Here is a 24,273-nt window from a genome sequence, read left to right as displayed (position 1 = left end):
TCAACACCTTTCTCCCTACTCCCAATTAAACTAGGATTTACTGCTTTGGAGACTATATATAAAAAGATCTTGTTAGATCCTATGTGGGATACTGTGTGTAATACTGGGCATTATCTCTCAGGAAGGATATTATTGCCTTGGGGAAAGTGCAATGGAAGACAATAGATAATATATCATGAACTTCTACAGCTTCTATAATTTGAAGATCAAAAAACTGCTTCACTAACAATAAATAATTAAGCCTCCCAACTCTATGAAGCAGTGTAGTTTTATCTTTGTTTTACAGATGTGGAAAATGTTCAGAAGGGGCACCACTTTGACTTTCAAATAGTGTCCACTAATTCTGGGTGCTGAAGTGGGGTTACATTGCAGCTTCGTTTGGTATGATCCCTTCTTGCCAAACTGCACTCAAAATGCTTTCAAGCGTTTAAAAAAACACAACAAAAAGCAAAACCACAAAGCCAACACAATGGAAGTAGAAAGAAGGAAGGAAAAACTTAATTCAGCTGAGATTTCATATGGAATGGGGAGTCTCTGAGGCAGAGAATAGACAGACAGAAAGGATGCCAAGGTGGCTAGTGGAGAAGGGAGAGATTAGGGTTGCCAACTTTTTAATTCCAGAAAACCAAACACCCCTGCCCTGCCCACTGCCCTGTCCCTTCTCTGAGGCCCCACCCCTTTACCTGCCTCTTCCTGAGGCCCCCTCCTCTGCTCACTCCTGTTGTCAGATGCTACCGGTGTGGTGCTCTGCCTTCTCCTATGTTGATATCACTCGGCTGCGTGCGTGTGTTCCCTCTGTGTGCTGCCCCAGCTCTGCGTAGATAGCTGACCCAGCAGACCCGAAGAGAATCCCGAATGACCACAGAATCTAGTAAGGTGCAAAGTCACGTCGACCAGGTTTATTGCGGCCTTGGACACAGTTGCAGTTCCCCGTAGATTACTTAGTCTACCGGGCATACTACGAGAAAGTGCCTCTTGGCAATGGACCCAACTCAGTCAGTGGCGGGACTTTCCACTGCCCCCTTGGCCGGACAAAGACATCACCCCAGGGATACATTCTTATACACAGGTACAAACAAGTTACACATCACTCCTGACGTATTGAGGTGCAACCCCTCTACGTAGTAAGGTGCCGCCTCTCACCTTGTACATGTTGGTTCGATCAAAACAACTTTACCCATCATTTTACCCTTTTGCCCCTGTCATTGGGATGGGTCAGCCTGTTCCATGTTATCTGTGGAATGTTCCGGTATAGTGTATGTTCTGATATCTGGTGTCCAGTACCTTTTAGGTATATCTCTTTTTGCAGCAACAGCCCTTTCCTTGCCAGCTTCTGTGAGCAGGGTCTGCCTCTGGCTCACAGCTTAACTTTGCTTTCTGTTAGCAAAGTCTTGACCATTACTTTAGTTCAGGCCTTAGGCCTCTGATACCAAGGTTTATATCTCAGGGCCTCCTCTTACTACAACTCCATTCCTCCTCCCTCCATTGCTTGCTCTCCCCCACCCTCACTCACGTGCTCATTTTCACTGCAAGGCCCAAACAGGCATATTTATTATTTTGACAGATGTATTATGCTAATTTCAGGTTTTATTTGTTACAGGATGCTAGAGCTGGCAGCAGAATAGTCAAAAAGGGTAATTAAAAAAATAATGAAATTTCACAAAGGTTTTCATGATTCTTTCCCTCCCCTCTTCCCATTTTTTGTAACCAGCTCCATGTTTTTTGTTCACTAAAGTTATTGTAATTTTATGTGTGGAATTAGGACCACACATTATCACAGCTGCAATGGGGTCCATTAAAGGCCCACTTCTGGAGCTCCAATACAAATCCATAGAGCCCAACCACAAAAATGCACACCTGGACATATACCTATGTAAATAAATCTGTAGAAACTGACTCCCACACTTACATGCAGATACACGTGTATTCATGTGTACACATCTAGCATGCACTAACACATATACTTCCACATTATTTAATATTAAAATTGTTGTTTAGTGCCTAGAGATCCCAACTAAGATCAGGGCTCCAGGGTGGTAGATGCTGGACATACACATAAAAAGAGAGAGTCTGCAAGAAAGAGTTTATAATGTAGCTAGACAAAGGTGGGGAGAAATGTCTTCTGCAATTACTAATCAACAACATTCACTTTTTAAGAAATAATACATTTCTTTTAGAGTTTCCTTCTCTTTTAAATACTTGTTATGAAATGTAGACACACATATTTTATGTCATCAATTTGTTTGTGCGCAAGCCAGCAAAAGGAATAAAAGTCAAAGAGTTAGGCTGCAAATTTTATTCACACAGGTATAGGCACATGCAGTAATACATGCACCTCCCTACACAAAGACAAACAGTCTTTTACACACATACAATGCATGCACACACTTGCCTACACAGAGACACCCAGCCGGGAAGGGAGGAGGGTGGGCTGGAGGGGAATAGATGGGTGTGGGGGGGTGGATGAGAGAGGATGGGGTGGGAAAGAGGCCAAGGTTGAGAGCAGGGTCAGGGTGAGAGGGGGCAGTGAAGGAGAGAGGAGGGGGTGTGTGTGTGTGTGTGTGTGGATATGTGGGGTGGATGGAGATGCAGGGGGAGGCAGAAGGTTACTACAGGTGCATGAGGATGTGGGGGGCACAGGGGTATATAGGGGGCATAATGGGAGTGCAGCAGTGTATGGAGGTGAATGGGGTACAGGGCTGTGGGGGGGTAAGGGACAAGGGGATGGCGGCTCTGGGAGGTGGAGAGGATGGGTGGGAGAGTGCTGTAAGGGACAGGACTGGGATGGGTAGGTGTGGGGGACAGGGCGGGATGGGACGGGGAGGGATGCACTGAAGGGGATGGGGGGTTGAGACAGGGAGGGGATGCAGTGAGGACGTCAGGGGGATGGGGGTATAGCCCCATTCCCAGCACTCAGAGATGGGGACACATACCTCGAACTCCTGAGTGCTGGCTATGGGGTAACAGGCCGTGTTCCGCCGCAGGGCATGTGCCGCAGCTCAAGCCCAGCCACAGGAGAAGCATGAGGAGGAGAAGAGGGCTGGCAGCAGTGGGAGAGATGCATGCCACGACCCCCAACAGCCACTAGTTCATCCCCTGCCCTGCCCTAGCCAATGGGAGCTGCACCTGCAGGTGGAGGGCAGGGCAGCACGTGGACCCCCCAGCCACCTGGCCTTAAGCCTATGAGCCAGAAATGCTGGCTGCTTCCCGGGAGCCGTATGGCGAGCCTGTCAGTCCTGCTGCACGGCACTGCCACCAACCGGCAAGTCAATGGCTCCGTCAGTGGTGCTGACTGGAGCCACCAGGATCCCTTTTCTACCTGGTGGTCCGGTTGAAAACTGGACACCTGGTCATCCAAGGAGAGAGAAGGCCATGTGGCAGGCTGAGGTATGTTTTGGAGGGCGTTGAAAACAAGGCTCCTGATTCTCATTTCCACTAAGGTTCCTTTACACTGTTCTGGCAGTGTAAAAGCCCCTTAAAATGGGAGTAAATTCTATTTATTTTTACTTATTTATACTTTTATTTGTTCTCTTTTACTTTTATTTTTAAGGCTCTTATGCTGCTAACACAAAGTAAAGTGGCCTTAGTGTAAATGGGAATCAGGCCCAAGAAGTTTGAACTGTATCGAGCAGGGAAGCCAGGGGCAGAGCCCGAGGGAGAGAGCTGATGCGGTTGCATATCTTCGTATGTGTCGGAAGGCAGGCGGAAGGGAAGGAACAGCTAGGTAAATTGCTGGGGAAGATGATTGAAGTGGCGGCTGTGACTGAGTTTGAGAGGCACCTCAGCGTTGCTATGGAGAAAGGAGAGTGTGAGGAAGTCTGGTGAAAACGGATGAAGGTAGCATTAAGCACAGCCAAATCTGGCCCATCATTTTGAGCCAGATTGGCCCCTTCCATTGTTGCCTCTGAAGTGTTTGTAACCAATGACTAAAGCTGGTCACAACTGGCTGTGCGTGTCTTATGTCTCCATCTCTATGGCTCTATGAATATGATATAGTGCTCAGCCGTGTGAGAGGTCAGGAGATGCCGTGCCGTGTTCCTAAAGCTTTCTGGCCGCCACCGATGGAAAGTCTCAGTAAGATGAATTGGCCCTGACTTGTCATACAATCACAGGCACAGCATGGTCTGGTGCACAGCTCTAATGTACTGTGAAAACATATTGAATCCAATGGCTTGATGACTGACTCCTTACTGGTCATTAAACTGAAAGAGAAACTGGGTGTGGGGGAGGCGGTGGAGAGAGGGAAGGGGAGAGATGGGGGAGGGAGAAGGAAAAGCCAGATGCAGGGAGGGAGGGAAGTGGGCAAGAGTGAGATAAAAGGAGGAGGGAAGAGAGACAGAGGAAAAGGGAGATGGAGAGGAAGAAACAGAGAGACGAGAGGAGGGAGGGAAAGAAGGGATAGTGATGCTCCTGAAGTTAGAAGCCCCTGTGCTCTGAGCTTCCTTTCCCTAATTCCTTCCAACCTACGGCTGATCCAAATCTCAGGGTAGTCAAGGCAAGACTCTATTAACTTTAGTGGGAGATGGAGCGGGACTCTAGTATATAGTATCCGGGAAGTATTTTTTTTTTTTTTTATTTACCACTCCGCTTTACCCCTTCTGCATTAGTATCCCCCATGGCTTTGATATTTATCAGAGGAGCCAAGGTTTTCCAAAGGGATGAGGGAGTTGAGTGCTTCTGTTCTTAGGGTGCCCAACTTGAGGCATCTTCAATCAGCCCCATGTAAGGCATCTCAGATTGGCCTCCCTGAATCACTAGTTACTATTGGCCAGCTTGTTTTGTTCTTCTTAAAGCAATGATGATAATAATTCAAAGGTGTACTTTATGAGAGACCAGAGTGAAGTGAAACAGGGACAAGGAAAGGGAAAAGGGCCGTTGCTGACAAGAGCAGGCAATTTTAAAGTAGGGTACTGACAGCAAGCCTCTGTTGAATAGTCATCCACCCTTCCCAATGGTCCCTCCAAGGCACATTGCTGTGGACTACAGTATGTGCAAAATGCTGCTGTCTGCCACCTTGTCTATAGAAATCAGTTTGAGGTCCCAGAGCTCAGGCTGCAGAACCAAGCCAGGAAGTCTACACTGCAACTAAACAGCCTGGCAGCCTAAGCCGTGGGAGCCCGAGTTCGTTAGCATGGGCCAGCCATGGGTTTTTAATTGCAGTGTAGACATACCCTTAGGTGCCTAAGTCCCAGTGACTTTCAGTGGGATGTAGATTCCTAGGTCACATGGGCACTTTTGAATATTTTGCCCCTGCTTTAACCTTGTCCTCTTGTTTGTACAAATGTCCATGGCTCTGCCCTGGCCTGTCTCATGGACTTGACCTCTCTGTATTTCCCTTCTCACTTCTGCTACTTTGCTGCTTCTTTGTGCTTCCCCATGGTCTTGGCACTGCTGGCACAAAAGCCTTCTGCTTTGCAGTGCCTGCCATCTGTAACATCCTTCCTTTATATCTCTGACACACACGCTGGGCAAGGACAGTTCATGCAGGCTGAGATTCAGCGGTCCATCCGTTATTCATCCAAGCACTTAAGCATGTGCTTAACTTAGAATCATAAATATACCTAGATCATCTCTGACAAGTTTGTCTAACCTGTTTTTAAAAAAACCTCTGGTAACAGAGATTCTACAACCTTGAAGCACATGGCTAAGACCCATTGAAGTCAATGCTTAAAGTTAAGTGTGTGCTTAAGTGCTTTTCTGAACTGGAGTCACAGGCAGCAACCTTAGTGCAGAGACTTTTCCATTGCCTGGTGTCATTGAAGGGGGTGTAGGCAAATAACCTCTTACCCATGGTGTGTGTGTGTAGGCCAGACTTTCAGTCTGGCTCCATGTGCGGGGAGAGAGGTAGCAAATCAACCTAACAAAAGTTCATGAGTGGATCCCTTCTTTGTCTCGTCCTATTCCATGTGCCCTTTCTGGGTTCACAACACTGCAGGGGGGCAACGTTGTGACTGTTTCCATTTTAAAAAAAAATTACAAAAACTTTACCATTCATACTGTATTCTATGAAACCTTTTTCCTTTACAAGATATATATTTTGGGTCTAAATAGCTTGACAGTGTCCCTTTATGTGGCTTTTTCTACATCAGCCCTTGGGATTTCAGCACTATGGTGACTGATGACAGCTGTTCTCCAAGTGACTATAGAAAATAATGCTACCTGAAGTTTGACTTCTCTGTATTCCCCCTCAGGGGCATTGTGCAGGGAATGAAGAAGTACTAGGTACAGAGTGGGAGAGATTCAGTGACTTGGGACATTCCTTCCAATCTCTAACTTTTTTGTAAGGACATTTAGTTTATTTTTTCATAAACTTACAACAATTGACCAATGCACAGAAAGAGCAGAACGGACAAAGACTGCATCAAGAAACTTCACTCAATACGTGAAAAGAACCGTGGATAGAGAATTCAAAGAGAAACACTTGGTCTGAGGTATTCAAAGCTACCTAAGAGATTTAGATGCACTGGCTGTGTTGCCATTAATTGGAATAGTGTGTCTAAATCCCTTAGGTCACTTTGAAAATTTCAGATTAACTTTCAGTTTGGTTTAAATTGTGTGTTTAGGGCTAAAACTGGAATGTAAAGACTTTTTTTTAAATTATTATTATTATTAAAGAAGATGAGTTTCTTCATATAAATGTTCTTCAGCTGACACATTATTGATCTGTGTGGAATGAAAACTGAAAGACTGAGGCCTGGACTCCACACAGAAATTGCATCAGTTTAAGTAAGGGTGTGATGTTGCACTGGTTTAGCAGATTGGTGTAATTATGTGTGCTGACACTCTTACATTGTGTTAAACCTGACTTGCATTGTTTTTGCTCTTCATTAAGCTAAATTGACATAACCCAGGTTCGAACCTATTGAGAGTGTCCACACATGCACACAATTGCTCAGTTGGCTCAGACCATCTAGCCCTACATCTGATTTCCACTCTGAGACTGGTGGAGGATGAGGACCTGACATCTGTGGTTTGGGAGCTCCAGGAACCACTGTATGAAAACCCATCTCCATCTTGCGAGCTCTGAAAACCGCGTTTCAAATGGCAGATACATGGAGTGACAGCTGCTGTAACTGAGCCCTCCAGGTGGGGAGGATCATTCAGTCTCTTTGGCAATGAGGAGCTGTCTGATAGCTGCAAATCTGTCCATCAGAGTAGATCCTGGCACATAGTGATGGCTCTAGTCTGGCTCTGCAGGTCAGAACTGAACAGTGAACAGGCTGTGCCAAGCCTCTGTGTCCTGGCATTTATATGTTGGCACTGGTCAGTGCCATACTGACCTGCTGTCTCACTTAAGGGCATATGTGTGTGTTAAACTCACTCGAGCAGCTCAGCTTACACATGCCAGCTTGTAGAACGGAGTCACCAGTACCCCACTCTCAGTAGCTTGTTTCTTACCTTGACTGTCTCTGGTTTGTCCTGCAAAGGGGCCAAAGGAATAATGCAAAGAACTAAGCATATACTGTGACCAGATGATGACTAAGGAGGTGATCTGATTAACCACCTACAAATACTAGAAGGGTGGAAACAACAAGGGGTGGAGGGAGGAATTATTTAGGCTGGACCACAGGGGTATAATTAAAGTCACTGGATAACACCAAGCAAAGGCTGAATGTTAGGAAACGTTTCCTAAGAGTGATCTCTGTTAGACTGTGGAACTGTCTGAAGAATATTCGGCATAGAACAATTCTGAAAGAGCCAGGAGGAGGCCAGGATCATTAAATAGAAAATTTTCATTTCTAATTGCGATGAAGTACACAGTGCCGGTCTCTCCAGAACCATGGATGCTGTAGCCTGATCAAATAGTATCCATTTTCCTATGCACTATATATATATATATATATATATATATGTATCTGGGGACAGGAGAGGTAGATTTGGCTCTGTTACAATGGTCTACTATCAACGTGGGGGCTTCTGTTTCACACACAGTCTCACATGTGGTTCACCAAGGGAGATCGTCTCAGCAGGGCATGAAAATGCTCCTGGCACTCTCCCCACCCCTACATTACACACCTGTCCAAAGGTCACAGGCAGTATGGCCTTTAAAGATGGGGGGAGAAGGGAATGCTGTTTACTACAGATGGCTATGGACCGCCTCAGACTATGAGGACATTTGGATCTGGGTCCAAACTTTGTGGCTCAAGGCTGTCTGTAACTTAATAGGGAAGGAAATGGCTGAAAGAAAAGGAACAAAGTGACTATAGGGCCGAAATCAAAGATAATTTAAGTCAGTGGAAAGTCTCCAGTTGACCTCAGTGGGCTTTGACTCAGGTCCATAATACATTCTACAATAAAAGAGAAAATACTAAAGGAAAAAAAAATAGAAAGCTAAAGAGAAAGCCAGAGATGTGAAAGAGAAATAAAGAGGGGAAATGAAGAAAAGTTGAATGTTAGAAAAATTAATTGGTGGGAAAAAGAGTGATGGAGGGGAAGAGAAGAACTAAACTCCTAGGACATGTAGAAATGTTTTATTATTATTGCAGAGAGAAGTTTGTGTAACACTGTCAGAATGTAACTGGGTTTCAAATGTGGTTAAAATAATCTAAATTGCAGCAATTTTCTCCCCTAGGACCTTCCAGAGTGAATTATTTTCATTCCTGTCCTGTATGGATCTTGCACAAATCACTGGGTGGCAGGTTTGTTTATTCACCCTCAGATATCAGTAGCCTCTGGGCCCTCGCTTTCTGAATGTGCTAATATTATTCTTTATCATTATTAATTTCATTTATCAATATCCAAAGTGTACAAACAAATAACAAATGTCCAGTGCTTGCTCCAAATAGCTTATTATCTAAATGAAACACGGCGCCCTCTGGGGCTGGGACTGTCTCTTCGTCCTTGCTTGGAACATGCCCAGCACAATGGGGTCCTGATTCCAATCAAGGCTACTGGGCACTACTGTAATAAAAATAATGAATAATAACAGCATAAGGGATGACAGTGAACAAAGGGGTTGGGGCCAGGATAGGGGAGGACAAGGGCTTGAGCAGTGAGAATGCATGGGATGTGCTTTTTGTTACATACAGCATGTAGGTTTTTAATACACCTCTACCCCAATATAACGCTGTCCTCGGGAGCCAAAAAATCTTACCTTGTTATAGGTGAAACCGCGTTGTATCGAACTTGCTTTGATCCGCCGGACTGCGCAGCCCCGCCCCCGCGGAGCACTGCTTTACCGCGTTATATCCGAATTCGTGTTATATCGGGTCGCATTATATTGGGGTAGAGATGTACTTACAAATTTCCAGGGCAGTGCCTAGAGTTAAGTCTGGGGTGCAGGTCTGCACAGGAGGAGCTAGATGAATAAAGAGCGGGTAGGAGAGATTTAAAGGAGGTCTGAGGAGAGGAGGTGTGTGTGGTACAGGGGTATGGAAGGATGTTCCATGTATTGGGGCCTGACAAAGAGCACAGAAGCCCAGATCCATGGAGGGACTTAAATGACACAATGCTCAGCATCACAGTGCCAAACTTCTAGGCACCTAGAAAATCACTTGAACAACACTGCGATCCACAAATCCGATTTAGGGGCCCAGGCTCCCTACACAACGAATGTGGAAGGGAAATGCCTACAAGTGTCATCCACAAAATCAGCATGTTAGGTAGAGAACCATCTTAACTAGTCAAAGGGTGATGCAGATGAGAGGGGTGTGTTCTAAGCCCTGCCCAGGGCTGACTCCAGGGTTTTTGCCGCCCCAAGCCACAAAAAAAAAAAAAAAAAAAAAATCGCGATCACGATCTGTGACAGCAATTTGGTGGAAGGTCCTTCGCTCCAAGTGGGTGTGAGGGATCGTCCACCGAATTGCCGCCAAATAGCTGGACGTGCCGCTCCTCCCCAGAGTGGCCGCCCCAAGCACCTCCTTGGCAAGCTGGTGACTGGAGCCAGCCCTGGCCCTGCCTCTCTCACAGAGGTGCCTAAGTCTGGGCTAGCAATTCATTGCTGGGAACCCCTCTCCTGGAATCTGGCAGCTGATGGGGCCTATGGATTTTCTTCCAAGAACGAGTTAGGCGCCTGCCTCACTACACACAAAGCAGCTGGAGGAGGAGGAGGTGGTGTTGCCCACCTTGTATCTCTTAGCTCAGCGGTTAGAGTGCTCACCTGGAATGTAGGAGACCCAGAATCAACCCCCCCCCCCTTCCCCTTTCTGACAGAGAGAGAGAAAGCATCTGAGCAGAGATCGCCTGACAGTAACCCTGCTATTTCAGTCCTGATCCACAGCATGGTCAACTATTCCAGAACTGGAACTCATGCTGTACTGCCAATCCTTACCTACACCTCCTGCTACTCTGGGTTTGGTCCTGTGACAGTTGCCAGGGTATTTCAGGCTGAGAGTTATCTCATTACCCCCCTTCCTCCAGCATGTGCCTGTGCTTAGCTAGGTGCCAGCTCCCTGATACCGCCAGCCTTCTAGCCATCCAAGCACTCTCCTCTGGGCTATGCCAGCCTGTACTGTGCCTTGCAGCGTAACAACAGGTGCACCCTGATCCACAATCCCATTTCAAGTGTCCCCCTGTAATGTTCAGCCCCTGTCACTGGCTACTCATGAAATATCAGGTCTGCTGTTCTGTCCCCAAAGGCACAGTATACGCAGCAACTTGTAAGATTCAGCTCTGATCCAGCACTTTGCTTAGTATAATAGCGTTTCAATACATGTATTTTTGTTTTCTCTATATATTACCAAAGGTTCAAGTGCTAGTGAGTCAGGATATTAGACACAAAAGGTTCCATATAAAACAAAATCATAACACACTTTCTAGAGACAAACTTAATTAACAGGTTAACTTCCTGTCTAAAGATGTTTCTTGTGCAACAATTTCAACCAAGGTTGGTTGAGATCCCATTTTTATGAATGTAAATACACTGCCCATTTACTTCCTAGGTGCAGGATGGGAGGGCTTATTTGCCTTCTATTTATACTCTTCCCCAAAGTTCCTTGTCTGTTCTCAGATACAGGGAAACCACTTGTGGCTTATTTTTCCTGTGTGCTGCTTCACTGTTGACTCCACATCTCTTCTTTGACTTTGTATGTAAATGGTGTCCACTGTGTTACCTTACAATGATTAATTTACATCTCGACAGAGATAGGTGAATTAACATCAGGTCTGACAGAATCTGTTTTTTCCCCTCTGCGGGTGACTCATACCTTGATACAGAGTCTGAGAATGCATTTTCATCATACACACATAACTCCTTACATTACTTCTGGGGGAATTCTGTGCCAAAAATTAAATATTTTGCACCAAAAATTAAATATTCTCTACACAACATTTTAAATTTCTGCAAAATTCTGCATATTTTATAGTCAAAATAACACAATATAATCTTGCCATTTTCAATTATTTTGGTAATTTATTTCAAAATATCTGTCAGCAAATATGTCTGTAACAATACAGACAATAAAAAAGATTCAGGAAATGTTTTTGAGAAATAGATTCCTTACTAGGCATATTAACACAGAACTTTGAGTAATAATTCATTTAAATTGCAATACAGAACTGTATTTCCTGCACTCCTCAGAAGCAGTGGAAAGTCTTAGGGGAGTCAGGGGTCATGGAGGAGCTGAGGGAGAGGGATGTAATTACTGAAAAGGAGCCTGGGAGCGAACCTGGAGGTTTGTTGGGTGTGGGTGGGAGAAGTATGGAACAGTTTTTTTCTTTGGGGGGGGGATTGTCCATTCAGTCAGGCACATTTGCCCCTGTCCCCATGTGACCCTGCACTCCCCTCCCATTCAGCCCCTGGCTCAATGCTGTCACCCCACTAGCTCCTGTGCCCCCATCCCAGTCTGTCCCTCCACTAGCCCTTCTGAACCCCAGTCTGTGAACCCCAGCAGCTCCGTGTGCCCTGCTCTGTCCCCCCACCATCCTGTGCCTCCTCACCTAGCCCCGTGGGTAGGGTGCTGTGAGGAATGCAGTCTGCCCCCTCCCTATCCACAGCTGACTGCTCCAGCCTGTGAACTGGCTGCCCTCTCTTCTAGTGCCAAAGCAGCCCCTTGTGGGCAAAAAACTGCAGTGTCTCTCCAGCAGAATGTATTTTCTGCAGGGAAAAAAAATCTGCGGGAGACATGAATTCTGCATGTGCAGAATCTCCCCAGGAGTATTACATTGTATCTCTACATACACTTCACAACAATATTAGTAACAAGTGTCACCCTGGCTTTCATTTAAGTCCTCAAATGACATTCTTTGTTGAACCAGAATGTACATACCAGAATCAAGATATTCCTGTAACCTTATTGTCAGTTAGTATTAAGGGATTCTTTGGTCACAGGACTGTAACACAAGTTTGCGAATGGGTCACAATCCTGACTTGCATCCCCCTACTATTTCAATCCTGGGTGTCTGCTTAAAGCCACCTAACATGACATATGACTTAAACCAGATCTGAACTTCAGTTCTCAGAACTGACAGGTTAGTGTGTTGAGCTAAGGCTCCCATTAGTCCCACCCCTTTCTTCCCCGAGTTCTCCTCCAATCTCACAGTTCATTTGGGGAGCAGCTAGTGTAAAAGATTAAATATACTCAAGTCTTTTTCTCCACCATGTAAACATAGAAATAAAACTCTTCTTTGGTGTAAGAACATAGGAGTTTTCTTTCCAAAACAGCCCAGTGGCTTGTCTAGTATGGTATCCCACCTTTTACCCTATTTGAATAAACCAATGGCTCAGCTAATCCAGCATCCTGTCCCCAGTTATATGCAGTGCCAGATACTTCAGAGGCAGGTGTAAACACCTATAATGCATCTAATTGTACTGTACGATACAAGTGGTGAGGTGAATTTCTTCCTGACCCCACTGGTGATCTGCTTATTCCCTGAAACATGAGTGTTGTCTTTGTATTCATTGTCTGTCATAGTACAGACTAAGTTAAGAAGTTAAGCATGGGTCAGTTAAGGTTATATTCAGGGTTAGCAATGTGTTAATATTAGAGCAGGGTTCGGCAACCTATGGCATGCGTGCCAAAGGCGGCACGAACCCCGGCAGCAGGCTGAGCTGGACCCTGGCAGGCAGCAGTGTGCCATTAAAAATCCTGCCTGACCCAGCTCCCTCTTCTCTGCTCCCCGCCTACCGCTCTCTCTGGTGGGGGAAGGGGGCAGAAGCAAGCTTGGTCCTGCCAGCTGCTGCTGTACGGCAGGCTCCGCCGGCCGCCAAGCTTCTCCCTCCCCCGCCTCTTCCCCCAGTGTGCTGCGTTGAGCCCTGCCTCCTCTCCCTCCCTGTCGCCGATGGCCCTTGTGAGGGAGGGGAGAAGAGCAGCCCCAGCGCCCTCGCTGCTCAGACCAGTAAGGAGGCGGAGAAGAGGCAGGGGGAAGGGGGGTAGGAGTGGAACATATCCCTCCAGCCCCCTGCCGTGAGCTGCTCAGGGGGCTGGGAGCACCCCTCTGATCCCAGCCCACCCACCCAGCCCTCTGCCCTGACCCCTGCACCCCCTTGCACCCCAGCCCCCTGCATCTCCCCCCACGACCCCATCCCTGACTCCTGCACCCTCCACACATACCCAGCCCCCACACACACCCCTGCCCTGACTCCTGCACCCCCTCATATGCCCCCAGCCCTCTGCCCTGACCCCTGCACTCCCTTGCACCCCCGCTCCCTGCATCCCCCCATGACCCCATCCCTGACTCCTGCACCCTCCACACATACCCAGCTCCCCCACACCTCCTGCCCTGACTCCTGCACTCCCCACACATACCTAGTCCCCCCACACCCCATGCCCTGACTCTTGCACCCCCCACATCCTCACCCTGAGCACCAGGTTGGCAGCGGGCTGAGCGGGGCCAGTGTCTAGGACCCCGGCTGGCAGCCAGAACCCCAGACTGGCAGCGGGCTGAGCTGGGCCGGCAGCCGGGACCCTGGCTGGCAGGAGCCAGCGGATGGAACCCCAGACCGGCAGCGGGTTGAGCCACTCAGCCCGCTGCCAACCAGGGTTCTGGCTGCCGGCTCCGCTCAGCCCACTGCCGGGCTAAGTGAATGGAACCTAGGCTGGCAGCGGGCTGAGCAGGCTGGTGGCGTAAGATCAGCATTTTAATTTAATTTTAAATGAAGCTTCTTAAACATTTTGAAAACCTTGTTTACTTTACATACAACAGTAATTTACTTATATTATATATAGACTTATAGAGAGACCTTCTAAAAAACGTTAAAATGTATTACCGGCACGCGAAACCTTAAATTAAAGTGAATAAATGAAGACTCAGCACACCACTTCTGAAAGGTTGCCGACCCCTGTATTAGAGTTAAGTTTATGCTTAGCATTGTGCTCAGGAGGGTAACTATAGTTAGTGTTGTGGTAGGGCATTAGGTTATGGTTAGCACCAAAATCAGGCTTATGATTAGGATGGGTCAGGGCTAGATTTGATTCAGAAGTGAGTTTAGCAATGGAATTAGGGTTATGGTTAGGATTATGGAATTTGAAGCCATGCTACATGGGACTGTGACCTCATTCCATCTCACAGGCTAAGCACGGCAGGGCCTAGAAAGCGTTTGGATGCGAGACTTCTGAGGTGCTGTAGGAAGTGATGTTGGCAGTTGAATAGGTGATGTGCTTCTTCCTGAGTCAGCAATGAACTAATTTCCTAGCAAGGTTCCCCCTAAGCTGGTATCCTGATAGCAAGCACTGTGCACTCAGCTATGTGTGCAGAGCAGGGGAGGCTTCCTGCATCAGAAAGCATCTTCCTCCTAGCCCAGAGAGAGGTCTCCAAGGTTTTTCCTCCTGTCTCTCTCTCTGGCTGAGGCAAGGGGATGTTGGGACTTCCCTTCCTGCTGCTGCCTCAGGCTGGGGGGTGGGTAGGGCTCATTGGGGTTCCCCCTCTGCCTGTGGCTGCCTCAACAGCCGACACAGCTATGGGGAAATGAGCTGTATTGGATAGCTCCCCCTACATTACTAAAAGAATGGTTAACAGAATTCCAGTTCGCAGGCCTCACTCTGCCCTCAGTTCCATCTGAGTAACTGTTTTCCAGCCTACAAGATTATCTAGTTACCTTGCGTACTGTTCTAATGACACCCTATTCATAGTTACATTTGTTAGATGAAGGATAAGCTGTTTGTGTACTTGACGTATTTTGAAATATTGTATAGAAGTATCTGCAATCACTGAGCTGTATTTTGTTCACACCTCCATATAATTTTCTATTAATACTTGTCTCAGATGTAATCTGTATAAAAATACAGTGTCAAGTGAAGATCCCATGGCATTTTTAAGTGTATTAGCTCTTGTGTCCTGGCCGAATTCCAACCTGAGTAATGACTTTCTGCCTACTTAAATTCCCTTTGCAGTTTCAACTAGAGAAGTTGTTCTTCCCTTCCTGTCCTAACAATTGTTGTGTAACATTGCTCTGCCAAGCTAACTAGATAGCGCATTTCAAGAAAAGGGGTGTCTGCATTTTAATGGTGGGTGAAGTCAGATTATAGGTTGTAAAACCATTTTAGCTCACCATACTCTGATATATTCTCTCTCTCTCTCTCTGAGATAAAATGTTTTATTGGCCAAGCTTGAACTTGGGATGGCCACATTGCTCAGGAGTGGCAAAACCACAAGAGGATTATGTTTGCCACCCTAAACGAGGTCCAAACCCCACACAGAGCACCATTGTGTATCCTGAATATGCCACATAATTTACGGAAAAGCTGTTTTAAAGAAATTTTAAACAATATCCCAGTGATATTTTGCATTAGCCTCCACCTCTGAGGATAAACTCCTTGAATGCTAAACCTGGTAGTATTGTGAATACATTATTTAACTAATGTAGCCCTTTTTATGCGAGTGAGCCTATCCTGATTTCTGCACAGATATTTGTTATTTGCACATATTCAGTGAATAGTTTATATGAACAACTTTCAGCCAGTGGGGGTGTCCATGAACTGCTCCCTTTGTTTCTGCTCCTTGATTGGATGATTGAAACTTTATTCTTTTGTTGTTGTTGTTTAAAAACAATGAACAAGGAATATTCTTGTTCTTTCACAAATACCTTTTGTCATATGTGAACAGAGGTATTAGCGTGAGTAGCAGCCATTACCTGAACATTTGTGTGAATAAAACCTGTTCACATGAGACGTGGCTAATAAAGGTTACACACACAGGCAAACCAAACACATTAGGGCTTGTCTATACTTAAAAAGCTGCAGTGGCACAACTGTAGCACTTCAGTGAAGACACTACCTATGCCAATGGGAGGATTTCTCCCGTTGGCATAGCTAATCCACTTCCCCGAGAGGTAGTAGCTAGATTGATAGGAGAATTCTCTTGTTGATGTAGTGCTGTCTACACTGCTGGTTAGGTCAGTTTAACTGCATTGTTTGGGGTGTGGATTTTTCACACCCCTGAGCAACGTAGTTATAGTGACCTAATTTCCTAGTGTAGACCAGGCCTTAGAATCTGAGCAAATGTTTAGGAACACTCTTTGCAGTCACTGACCCGCAAAGCTTAGCACCACGAACCCAACTATGCAGGCCTTGCGGGGGTGGGGGAATAATACATTTCAGAAACTGTGATGAACTACATAATTGTGACTGTAGGGTGTAATGTCTTAATTTCTCTACTAGGGAAAGAAGCAAATGACTTATCCCATTGAAAGAGCAGGGATTCCTGGCTTTCTTGTCCATTTTGAGGCTTGCTGGATTGTGGGATTATCAGTCCTAAAACCTCTCTGGAGTAACCTGTAAGTTGCTGAGTTCCTTTCTGCCCATCCGATCCAGGCAGAAGTTAAAGATTCCATGGATTTGATGGGAAGAAAAATGGAGGTAACGGTGGTGTGTTGGCCAGCATTTTCTCCTTCAGGAAAACAAGTCCAATATTGAGTGCAAATACAGAACAGCTGCCATGTTTGTCTGCCTAGCTCCTGCCTGGCTAGTCTCCATCTCAGTGCTTTGTAAAGCATTTCAAAATAATCAGTATGAAAGAGGTGCGCTATAAAACTAGATTCTATTCTCTGGGCATCACAACTAGCCATTGCATAACCAAGTGCATTATAATGTGTGAGAATAAGTAGAGAAATCACAGGAGATGTATTTTAAAGAGAACAAATATAACATTAAGGCGAGCGAGTGAGCGAGAATAGAGTGCATTAAAGTTAATAAAGCATCGCAGGAGTGGGGACCACATTTCACTGTGAAGGAATCTAATTTAGCAACTTGTAATTGGAGGATAACAGTCCTGCTGGAATGAAGTTAGCTGTTCATTTTGCTGAACTCTTGAAGTGTCTCGGTCCTTCTTGTGAGCTTGTTCTCAGAAGGAGAATCCAGTAGAAAGGCTGGAATCGATTGATGATTCACACCCACAGTCCTTTCAGCCTTTAAGTGGATTTGGTTCCTTCTGTGAATATTTATTATCTGTTTATTAATTTCATAATATTAATGCAGCATGTGCACTCTCTGCCTGCCCTGGGCAAGAGAGACCAGGAAACTGAACTTAGGTCTTCTCCATATCAGGGCAGAAAACTAACCTTCAGGTGACAATGCAAGCAATACTGGCCTGTTAGCCACTGGCTCTGTTTAGGACAACAGAACATCTGAAGAAGGGCGGGTTGTACATTCTCTAAGGTCCTGCCAGTCTCATTACATCTGTTATGAATATCTATCTGTGTAACTGGTGAGGGGAGGAGATTTTGATAGAGGTATGCAAAATAATGAATGGTATAGACAGGTCCAGCAGGGTTCTGCTTTGAGCAGGGGGTTGGACTAGATGACCTCCTGAGGTCCCTTCCAACCCTGATATTCTATGATTCTATGATTTACTCTTTCCCACAATACCAGGGCAAGAGAGCAGCTGGTGCAGTTTAGAAGACATCCTGGTGTACGCCATGTTTGTTTAACCATTGCAGAATGGAACCTTGAGGTGAATAGCTTAATGAGATCAATAGGTTTGAAGAACAGTCTTCCATAACCTGAAATACATGCAACTGCTTGAGAAAGTGATGTGGGTGTTTGGTCTGAGCATGGGACAGGGAACCAGGAACTCCTGTATTCTGATTCTGGCTGCTCCTGACTTCCTCTATGGCCACAGGCTAGTCCAGAGCAAACCTCTCTGTGGTGGGAGGATTAGTTAGTTAAGGTTTGTAAAGTGCTAAATAAATGCTAAGGATTATTACGAGGAGACTGGATAAAGCCTATAAACTATACCGTAGAGAAGGGTCCTGCATAAGGATGGACTGATGACCTAATAGGACTCTTCCATTTCTAACTTCCATGATTTTTTAAAAAAAGAACAGACATTTGCAGGTTATAAATCATAGTAACATCTGTGGATACACTAGCTAGAAATGAAAATGTATGAGGTCTATTTATTATTGTGCTTCAGAGCAAAGAGGGTCACCAACTGGGATAGGAAGGAAAATCTCCGCCATACTAGAACAATATGTAAGTGGCCATGTGCACTGTTAACATTTGGCCCCCTCTTTCACCCCTTTTTTTAAATAAGTGAATTTAGCATGGGTGAAAGGGGCCCAAATGACAGTCTCACAGATTGAAGTCCTGTATTTATCCCCAAGGTAAGTGGATAATGGGCCATGGCAGTGTGCGCACACACTGCTCCTGCCAATACACCTCAGCCTTGACCTGGAAGGATTATACTGAGAGCTGAGAAGGGAGTTCTAAATCCATGACCTAAGTAGGCTTTGGACTCTTTGCTTATAGTACCTAAATGTGGGCAAACTGGTGCCAATTGTGTGATAATTGCTTTTGTGTTGGGGACCAGAGGTGAAAGTAAGACAGTCCGGTTTGGTCCAGCGTACCGGCAAGAGCTGGTATGCTGCGCCGGACCGGCTTCTCCGGTAGTGATTTAAAGGGCCCGGGCTCCCCACAGCGGCTGGAGCTCTAGGCCCTTTAAATCGCCTGTGGAGCCCTGCCACCGCTACCCCAGCCCTAGCCCGAGCCCTGCTGCCCCGGGGTAGCAGCGGCAGGGCTCCCGCGGTGATTTAAAGGGCCCGGAGCTCCGCGGCAGCTGGAGTCCCGGGCCCTTTAATTCACCCCTGTGGCTCCTAGCCGCCTCTGCAGCTGGTAGCTCCGGGGTGATTTAAAGGCCCTGGGGCTCTCAGCCACACCCGGAGCCCCAGGACCTTTAAATCTTGAAAGGCCCTGCCTCTTCCTGTTGAGGCCACACCCCGCTCAGGACTCCAGCGTACCGGTAAGTCCTTTAAACTACTTTCACCCCTGTTGGGGACACACATTTAGACATAGGACTGACATCTTCAGCTCATTTCGCATAGGTAACTGGATGTCAGTTAGAGGACAACAACTTTCAATCACTGTTGACTTGGGTCTGAGATGAAATGCAGGCTTACAGATAATGTGCTTTGTATTTTCTGGACAGTCCCTTAAGCCATCCAATTCCCCACCCCACCTTCCCCCCCTCTGAATTTTCAAGTAAAGGCTGCTGTCAGATGACCTGATTCAAAACCAAATGAAGTTATCACTTCAAAGGTTTTTTTTTTTTCTCCTGCTGCTGCTAACTCATCTCAATTGATCGGCCTCTTACAGTTGGTATGGCTACTTCCACCTTTTCATGTTCTCTGTATGTATAAATATCTTCTTGCTGTGTGTTCCATGCTATGCATCCGAAGAAGTGGGCTGTAGCCCACGAAAGCTTATGCTCAAATAAATTTGTTAGTCTCTAAGGTGCCACAAGTACTCCTGTTCTTTTTGCGGATACAGACTAACACGGCTGCTACTCTGAAACCTGAAGTTAATGGAGAGACTGCTGTTGATTGTGCTTTCGATCAGGCTCAGGGAGTGGATAACAGACAAGATGGACTAACGGTCTGATCCAGCAGGAGGTGGTCTCATGCAATGGCTATCAGCCTTTCCAGACCACTGTACCCCTTTCAGGAGTCTGATTTGTCTTGTGTACCCTCAAGTTTCACCTCATTTAAAAACTACTTGCTTACAAAACCAGACATAAAAATACAAAAGTGTCACAGCACACGGGGGGGAGGGATAACTTAGTGGTTTGAGCATTGGTCTGCTAAATCCAGGGTTGTGAGTTCAATTCTTGAGGGGGCCACTTAAGGATCTGTGGCAAAAATCAGTACTTGGTCCTGCTAGTGAAGGCAGGGGGCTGGATTCAATGACTTTTTGGGGTCCCTTCCAGTTCTAGGAGATAAGTATATCTCCATATATTATTATTATTATTTATTATTATTAATGACAAATTGCTGATTTTTCTCATTTTTTACAATATAATTCTAAAATACATCAATTGGAATATAGACAACAGTATAAACAAGTCATTGTCTGTATGAAATTTTAGTTTGTACTGATTTTGCTAGTGCTTTTTATGTAGCCTGTTGTAAAACTAGGCAAATATCTAGATGAGTTGATGGTACCCCCGGAAGACCTCTGTGTACCTCATTTAATCATGTAATCATTTAATCTCTTCCTTTTCTCTCTCTCTCTCTCTCTTTTCTTCTCAGGGAGTGTAAGAGCTGAAGATGAGGCCCAGGGCGGAGTGTTATTCTCCAAAGTTTTGGCTGGTGCTGGCAGTCCTAGCGACGACGGGTGGTGCGGCCCGTGCCCAGAAGAGCCACCCCAGTATCGGCGTTGCTGTCATCCTGGTGGGGACCTCAGACGAAGTAGCCATCAAGGACGCCCACGAGAAAGATGACTTCCACCACCTCTCAGTGGTGCCCCGAGTGGAACTGGTGGCCATGAATGAGACAGATCCCAAGAGCATCATCACCCGCATCTGTGACCTCATGTCAGACCGGAAGGTTCAAGGTGTGGTGTTTGCTGATGACACAGACCAGGAAGCCATTGCTCAGATCCTGGACTTCATTTCTGCCCAGACACTCACGCCCATCCTTGGCATCCACGGAGGCTCCTCCATGATCATGGCAGACAAGGTAGAAATTGGCTTTCTTCCATTACAGATCAGGAAAGTGGGGTTTAGTATCCTGAGAAATAACCTAGCCAGTAGTTTGCAGATGGAATCTCACTTGGCCAAATGATTATGTGCGTGGAGAGAGTCACTTTCAAGGAGAGATTAAAAAAGCTAAGTGTGTATAGTGTGGCTGAATTCCCATCTATAGGAAAAATGCTAACTGTGTAGAATTATAGGAGAGAGACAAGCTGGGTGAGATAATATTTGTTAATTGGAGCAACTTCTGTTGGTGAAAGAGACAAGCTCTTGAGCTCCACATAGCTCTTCTTCAGGTCATTCTTCAGGAATTATATGAAGCATACAAAGATCAAGGAGAGAAGGGAGTTGCTAAAAGGGATCTGCAAAGGATTAAAATATTTTATTCTTTTTTATGATGTATTGTGACCATTTATGACCATTGTGTTTTTTACTTTTTGCCTTCACTCGTTTAGCTGGAGAATCACTTGGGGATCTCAGGGATGTTTACTATGAACTCTCACATTTTAATGGAAAGAGTACAAGTGCTGAAACTTTAATAAAACCATCCTCTCTCCAAAGTGGTCATTAGTTATTGGGTTAAATAGGTATTAACCAAAGTATCAAAACATAAAACCAATCCCTCTCCCCCATACAAAAAACCCAAAATAGTTTGGCTAACAACCCCTTCTAATTTCAATTGCACATCTTTCATTCTCTTGTATTGTATTGTCATAGTTTCACTAATTCTTCAGTCACCATTGTATACCATTGCAGACAAGACCTGAATGTCAAATGTGAAAAAACAGCAGGCCTGATTCCCTTTGAACTGCAAGGCAGGTCTCAAACTTGTCCCTATAGAGTTACTAGGTAGTGGATATCTCCATGCTGTCACCCATGATCTGCTCTGGATATAGACCAGGGGAAGTCCCAGCTCTTGGGGTCTGACAGACAGCAGTCTCATGGCTCCTGATTGGCTCCCTACCCCTTATAAATCCAAGAGGCATTCTAGGAATTGTCCAGGCAACAGTGTGGGTTTCCTGTGGCTTCCACAACCATTCCTGTTCTTGAACTCCTGGTTTTGACCTTGGCTTGATTTGAATCTTGCCTCCTGACCTGGATCCTGAAGCCTGACTTGGCCTCCGATCCTTGGTATTGACCCCATCCTGGAACTTGACTACAAACTTCTCCGCTATTCCCAGCCTCAGGTTTGACCCTGCTCTGACTAGACTGTTCTGCTCAGCTGAGAATTCCCCCAGCTTGGGAGATCTTTTAACTGGTATAGAGTCAGTGTAGCTGGAGTTATATCTTGGTGCCAGGAAGAATCTGGGCCAACAATTCTTTTTTGACAAAACCCTGTCAGGTCTTCTTTTTACATCACAAAGCAAACAAGAGTACAAGCCATTTTATTCCTTTGCAGGTCACTTTTCAGAGGATCTGAGAGAGACAAGACATAACTGGATATAATTGAATAAGGGTGGGGGGGACTTAAACTGGATAGTAAGGAAACATTTCCTTGGAGTGAGTTTTATTAGACTGTGGAATTTGGGTGGGTTGAATTTTTTGTTGTGAATATTTTTTTCCATTTTTTTTCATTTTTGGGACTAAATTAATCACAAATATGTTTCTCAGTTTTTGATCAGCTTTAGAAATGGACAGGTGATATTCAGCAAGTAATTGATTCAATAAAAAATAATTGCTGAATAAATGACTCTCAAAGGATTTCTCCCCACCCCCCTTTTGCCCAGCTCTCTGTACAATAGCCCCCAAGCCTTTTCCATCTGAGAGGAAACTCGGGCAACAACTCTGTGGCCTTGATTATCCACTGCCTTGCACCTTGTGCAGTCATCTACACCTGTGCATAACGGGTGTAAAACACTAACAGAACGGAAGGGTGGCATTATACAGTCATTTTGCATAAGTACAGATGACTCCACCAGGCCCAAAGCACTTAAAAATTGTGAGTTTAAACTTGATGGGGCAAATTCCAATTTAAGATTATACCAGTATAAATTCAGAGTAACTCCATTGATTGTGGTGCAATCAGATCAGATTTACACTGGTGTAACTTAGAGCAGAATTTGGTCCACTGAGTTGTCTGAAGAGTTTTTACCCTTCCATAGATCTTTCCTTGGCAGAGTAATGTCATCCTATTATTGTATGTTGCCCATTGACTTCTATGGGAAATTCTGGTTGGACCACGAGGGGACTTAAAGATGGGGCCAAGTGAATGTAAAAATCCCTTTTACCAAGCTTCCCATGTGCAGCTTTTGAACAGGGTAAGTAAGTCCCCAGGCAGCTGATGTGCTGCACCAGGCAGTGTCCCAGCACGGCCGGAAGAGGATCTGGCCCCATCCCTTCCACTTCCCGCTCAGGCAGGCTGCTGGGGTGGGGGCACTCGAACCTGCATGTCCCCCACTGTGTCGCCTCTCGGAGAGCAAATTTGTGTCCAAATGCAAAAACCTATGTTAGTGCAACATTAAATTGAAAAATATGAGCTAAAAAAGGCAGGAAATAAAAAAAGTAAGTTTCCAAACATAAGACTGACTCTGCTACATTGTGCATATCTATACCTATATCTATCACTGGTTAGACTGATACATAGATGCAGTGGTCCAAGTAGAAATCATTTCTTGCTGGTACTGCACTCATGGGAGGGACACAAGGGGGGGCAGGTGACTCCTCCCCACTCTTCCCCCAGCCCGGGGTCCCCACGCTCTCCCCATCACCTCCAACACCCCCCTTTGTATATACAAACATCAACATGCTTAACTACTCACTTTCCCCCCAAATACGTAGTATTCAGTCTGTTTATATGGAATATGGGAGTTGAGTGAGGAGCCATTTCAGCATATGTATGACTTTTTAAAAGACAAATTTTAAGGAGAACTGTATCCTAAACTGCATTATGGTGTTGTACCCAAACATTACATTTCAATGGGAGATTCAACTTCCTTTATACGAACAGAACAGAGTCCTGAAACTCTTACCAGTCCACAGAAGTGGTCCATACTAATGCAAATAGTTCTATTGTCTTCAATGGGATTGATCAAATGATTAAAGTTTACAGGATTAGATTCCAAGTTTGTAAATTGTTCTGGATGAAACTGACAATGCCTGAGCTGTCAAATCAGGAGGAGCTTCATTTGAATAAAGGTCGGCAGATGTGTGATAAGTCTTAGCTCCGTTGCTAAGATGAGGAACATATTTTCAGCAAAGTTCTTGGCAGATTCCTGAGGCAGCTGGTTTAAGGCCATCAGTGTCCGACATTATAATCTTCACTTCTAGTTCTCTCACCCACAAAGCTGGAAAATGAAGCATTTGTTTTCTTTGTTTTGATGCTCCAGTTCCAGTTAACAAAATGTATGTTAGACTAGTTTGGCTGCAAAGAAGAATTCTGTGTATACTGGGGACAACACCTGATTCCCGTCAGGCTACAGAACTGGGCTGACA

At 45.5% G+C, this 24,273-nt stretch overlaps 1 protein-coding gene across 1 annotated transcript in view; it reads left to right on the top strand.

Annotated features, from left to right (window-relative positions):
• Window positions 1-24,273, top strand: part of GRIN2B (glutamate ionotropic receptor NMDA type subunit 2B) — a 270,066-nt gene that overhangs the window by 32,038 nt on the left and 213,755 nt on the right. Inside the window, exon 3 of the mRNA XM_054029921.1 lies at window positions 20,399-20,827. Within this exon, the coding sequence (XP_053885896.1) occupies window positions 20,417-20,827 (411 nt within the window). The 5' untranslated portion in view covers window positions 20,399-20,416. The remainder of the gene's footprint in view (window positions 1-20,398; window positions 20,828-24,273) is intronic.

The sequence above is a fragment of the Malaclemys terrapin genome, chromosome 1, assembly GCF_027887155.1.
Source record: "Malaclemys terrapin pileata isolate rMalTer1 chromosome 1, rMalTer1.hap1, whole genome shotgun sequence".
Lineage (NCBI taxonomy): Eukaryota > Metazoa > Chordata > Testudines > Emydidae > Malaclemys > Malaclemys terrapin.
This window is presented reverse-complemented; position numbering and strand designations above follow the sequence as displayed.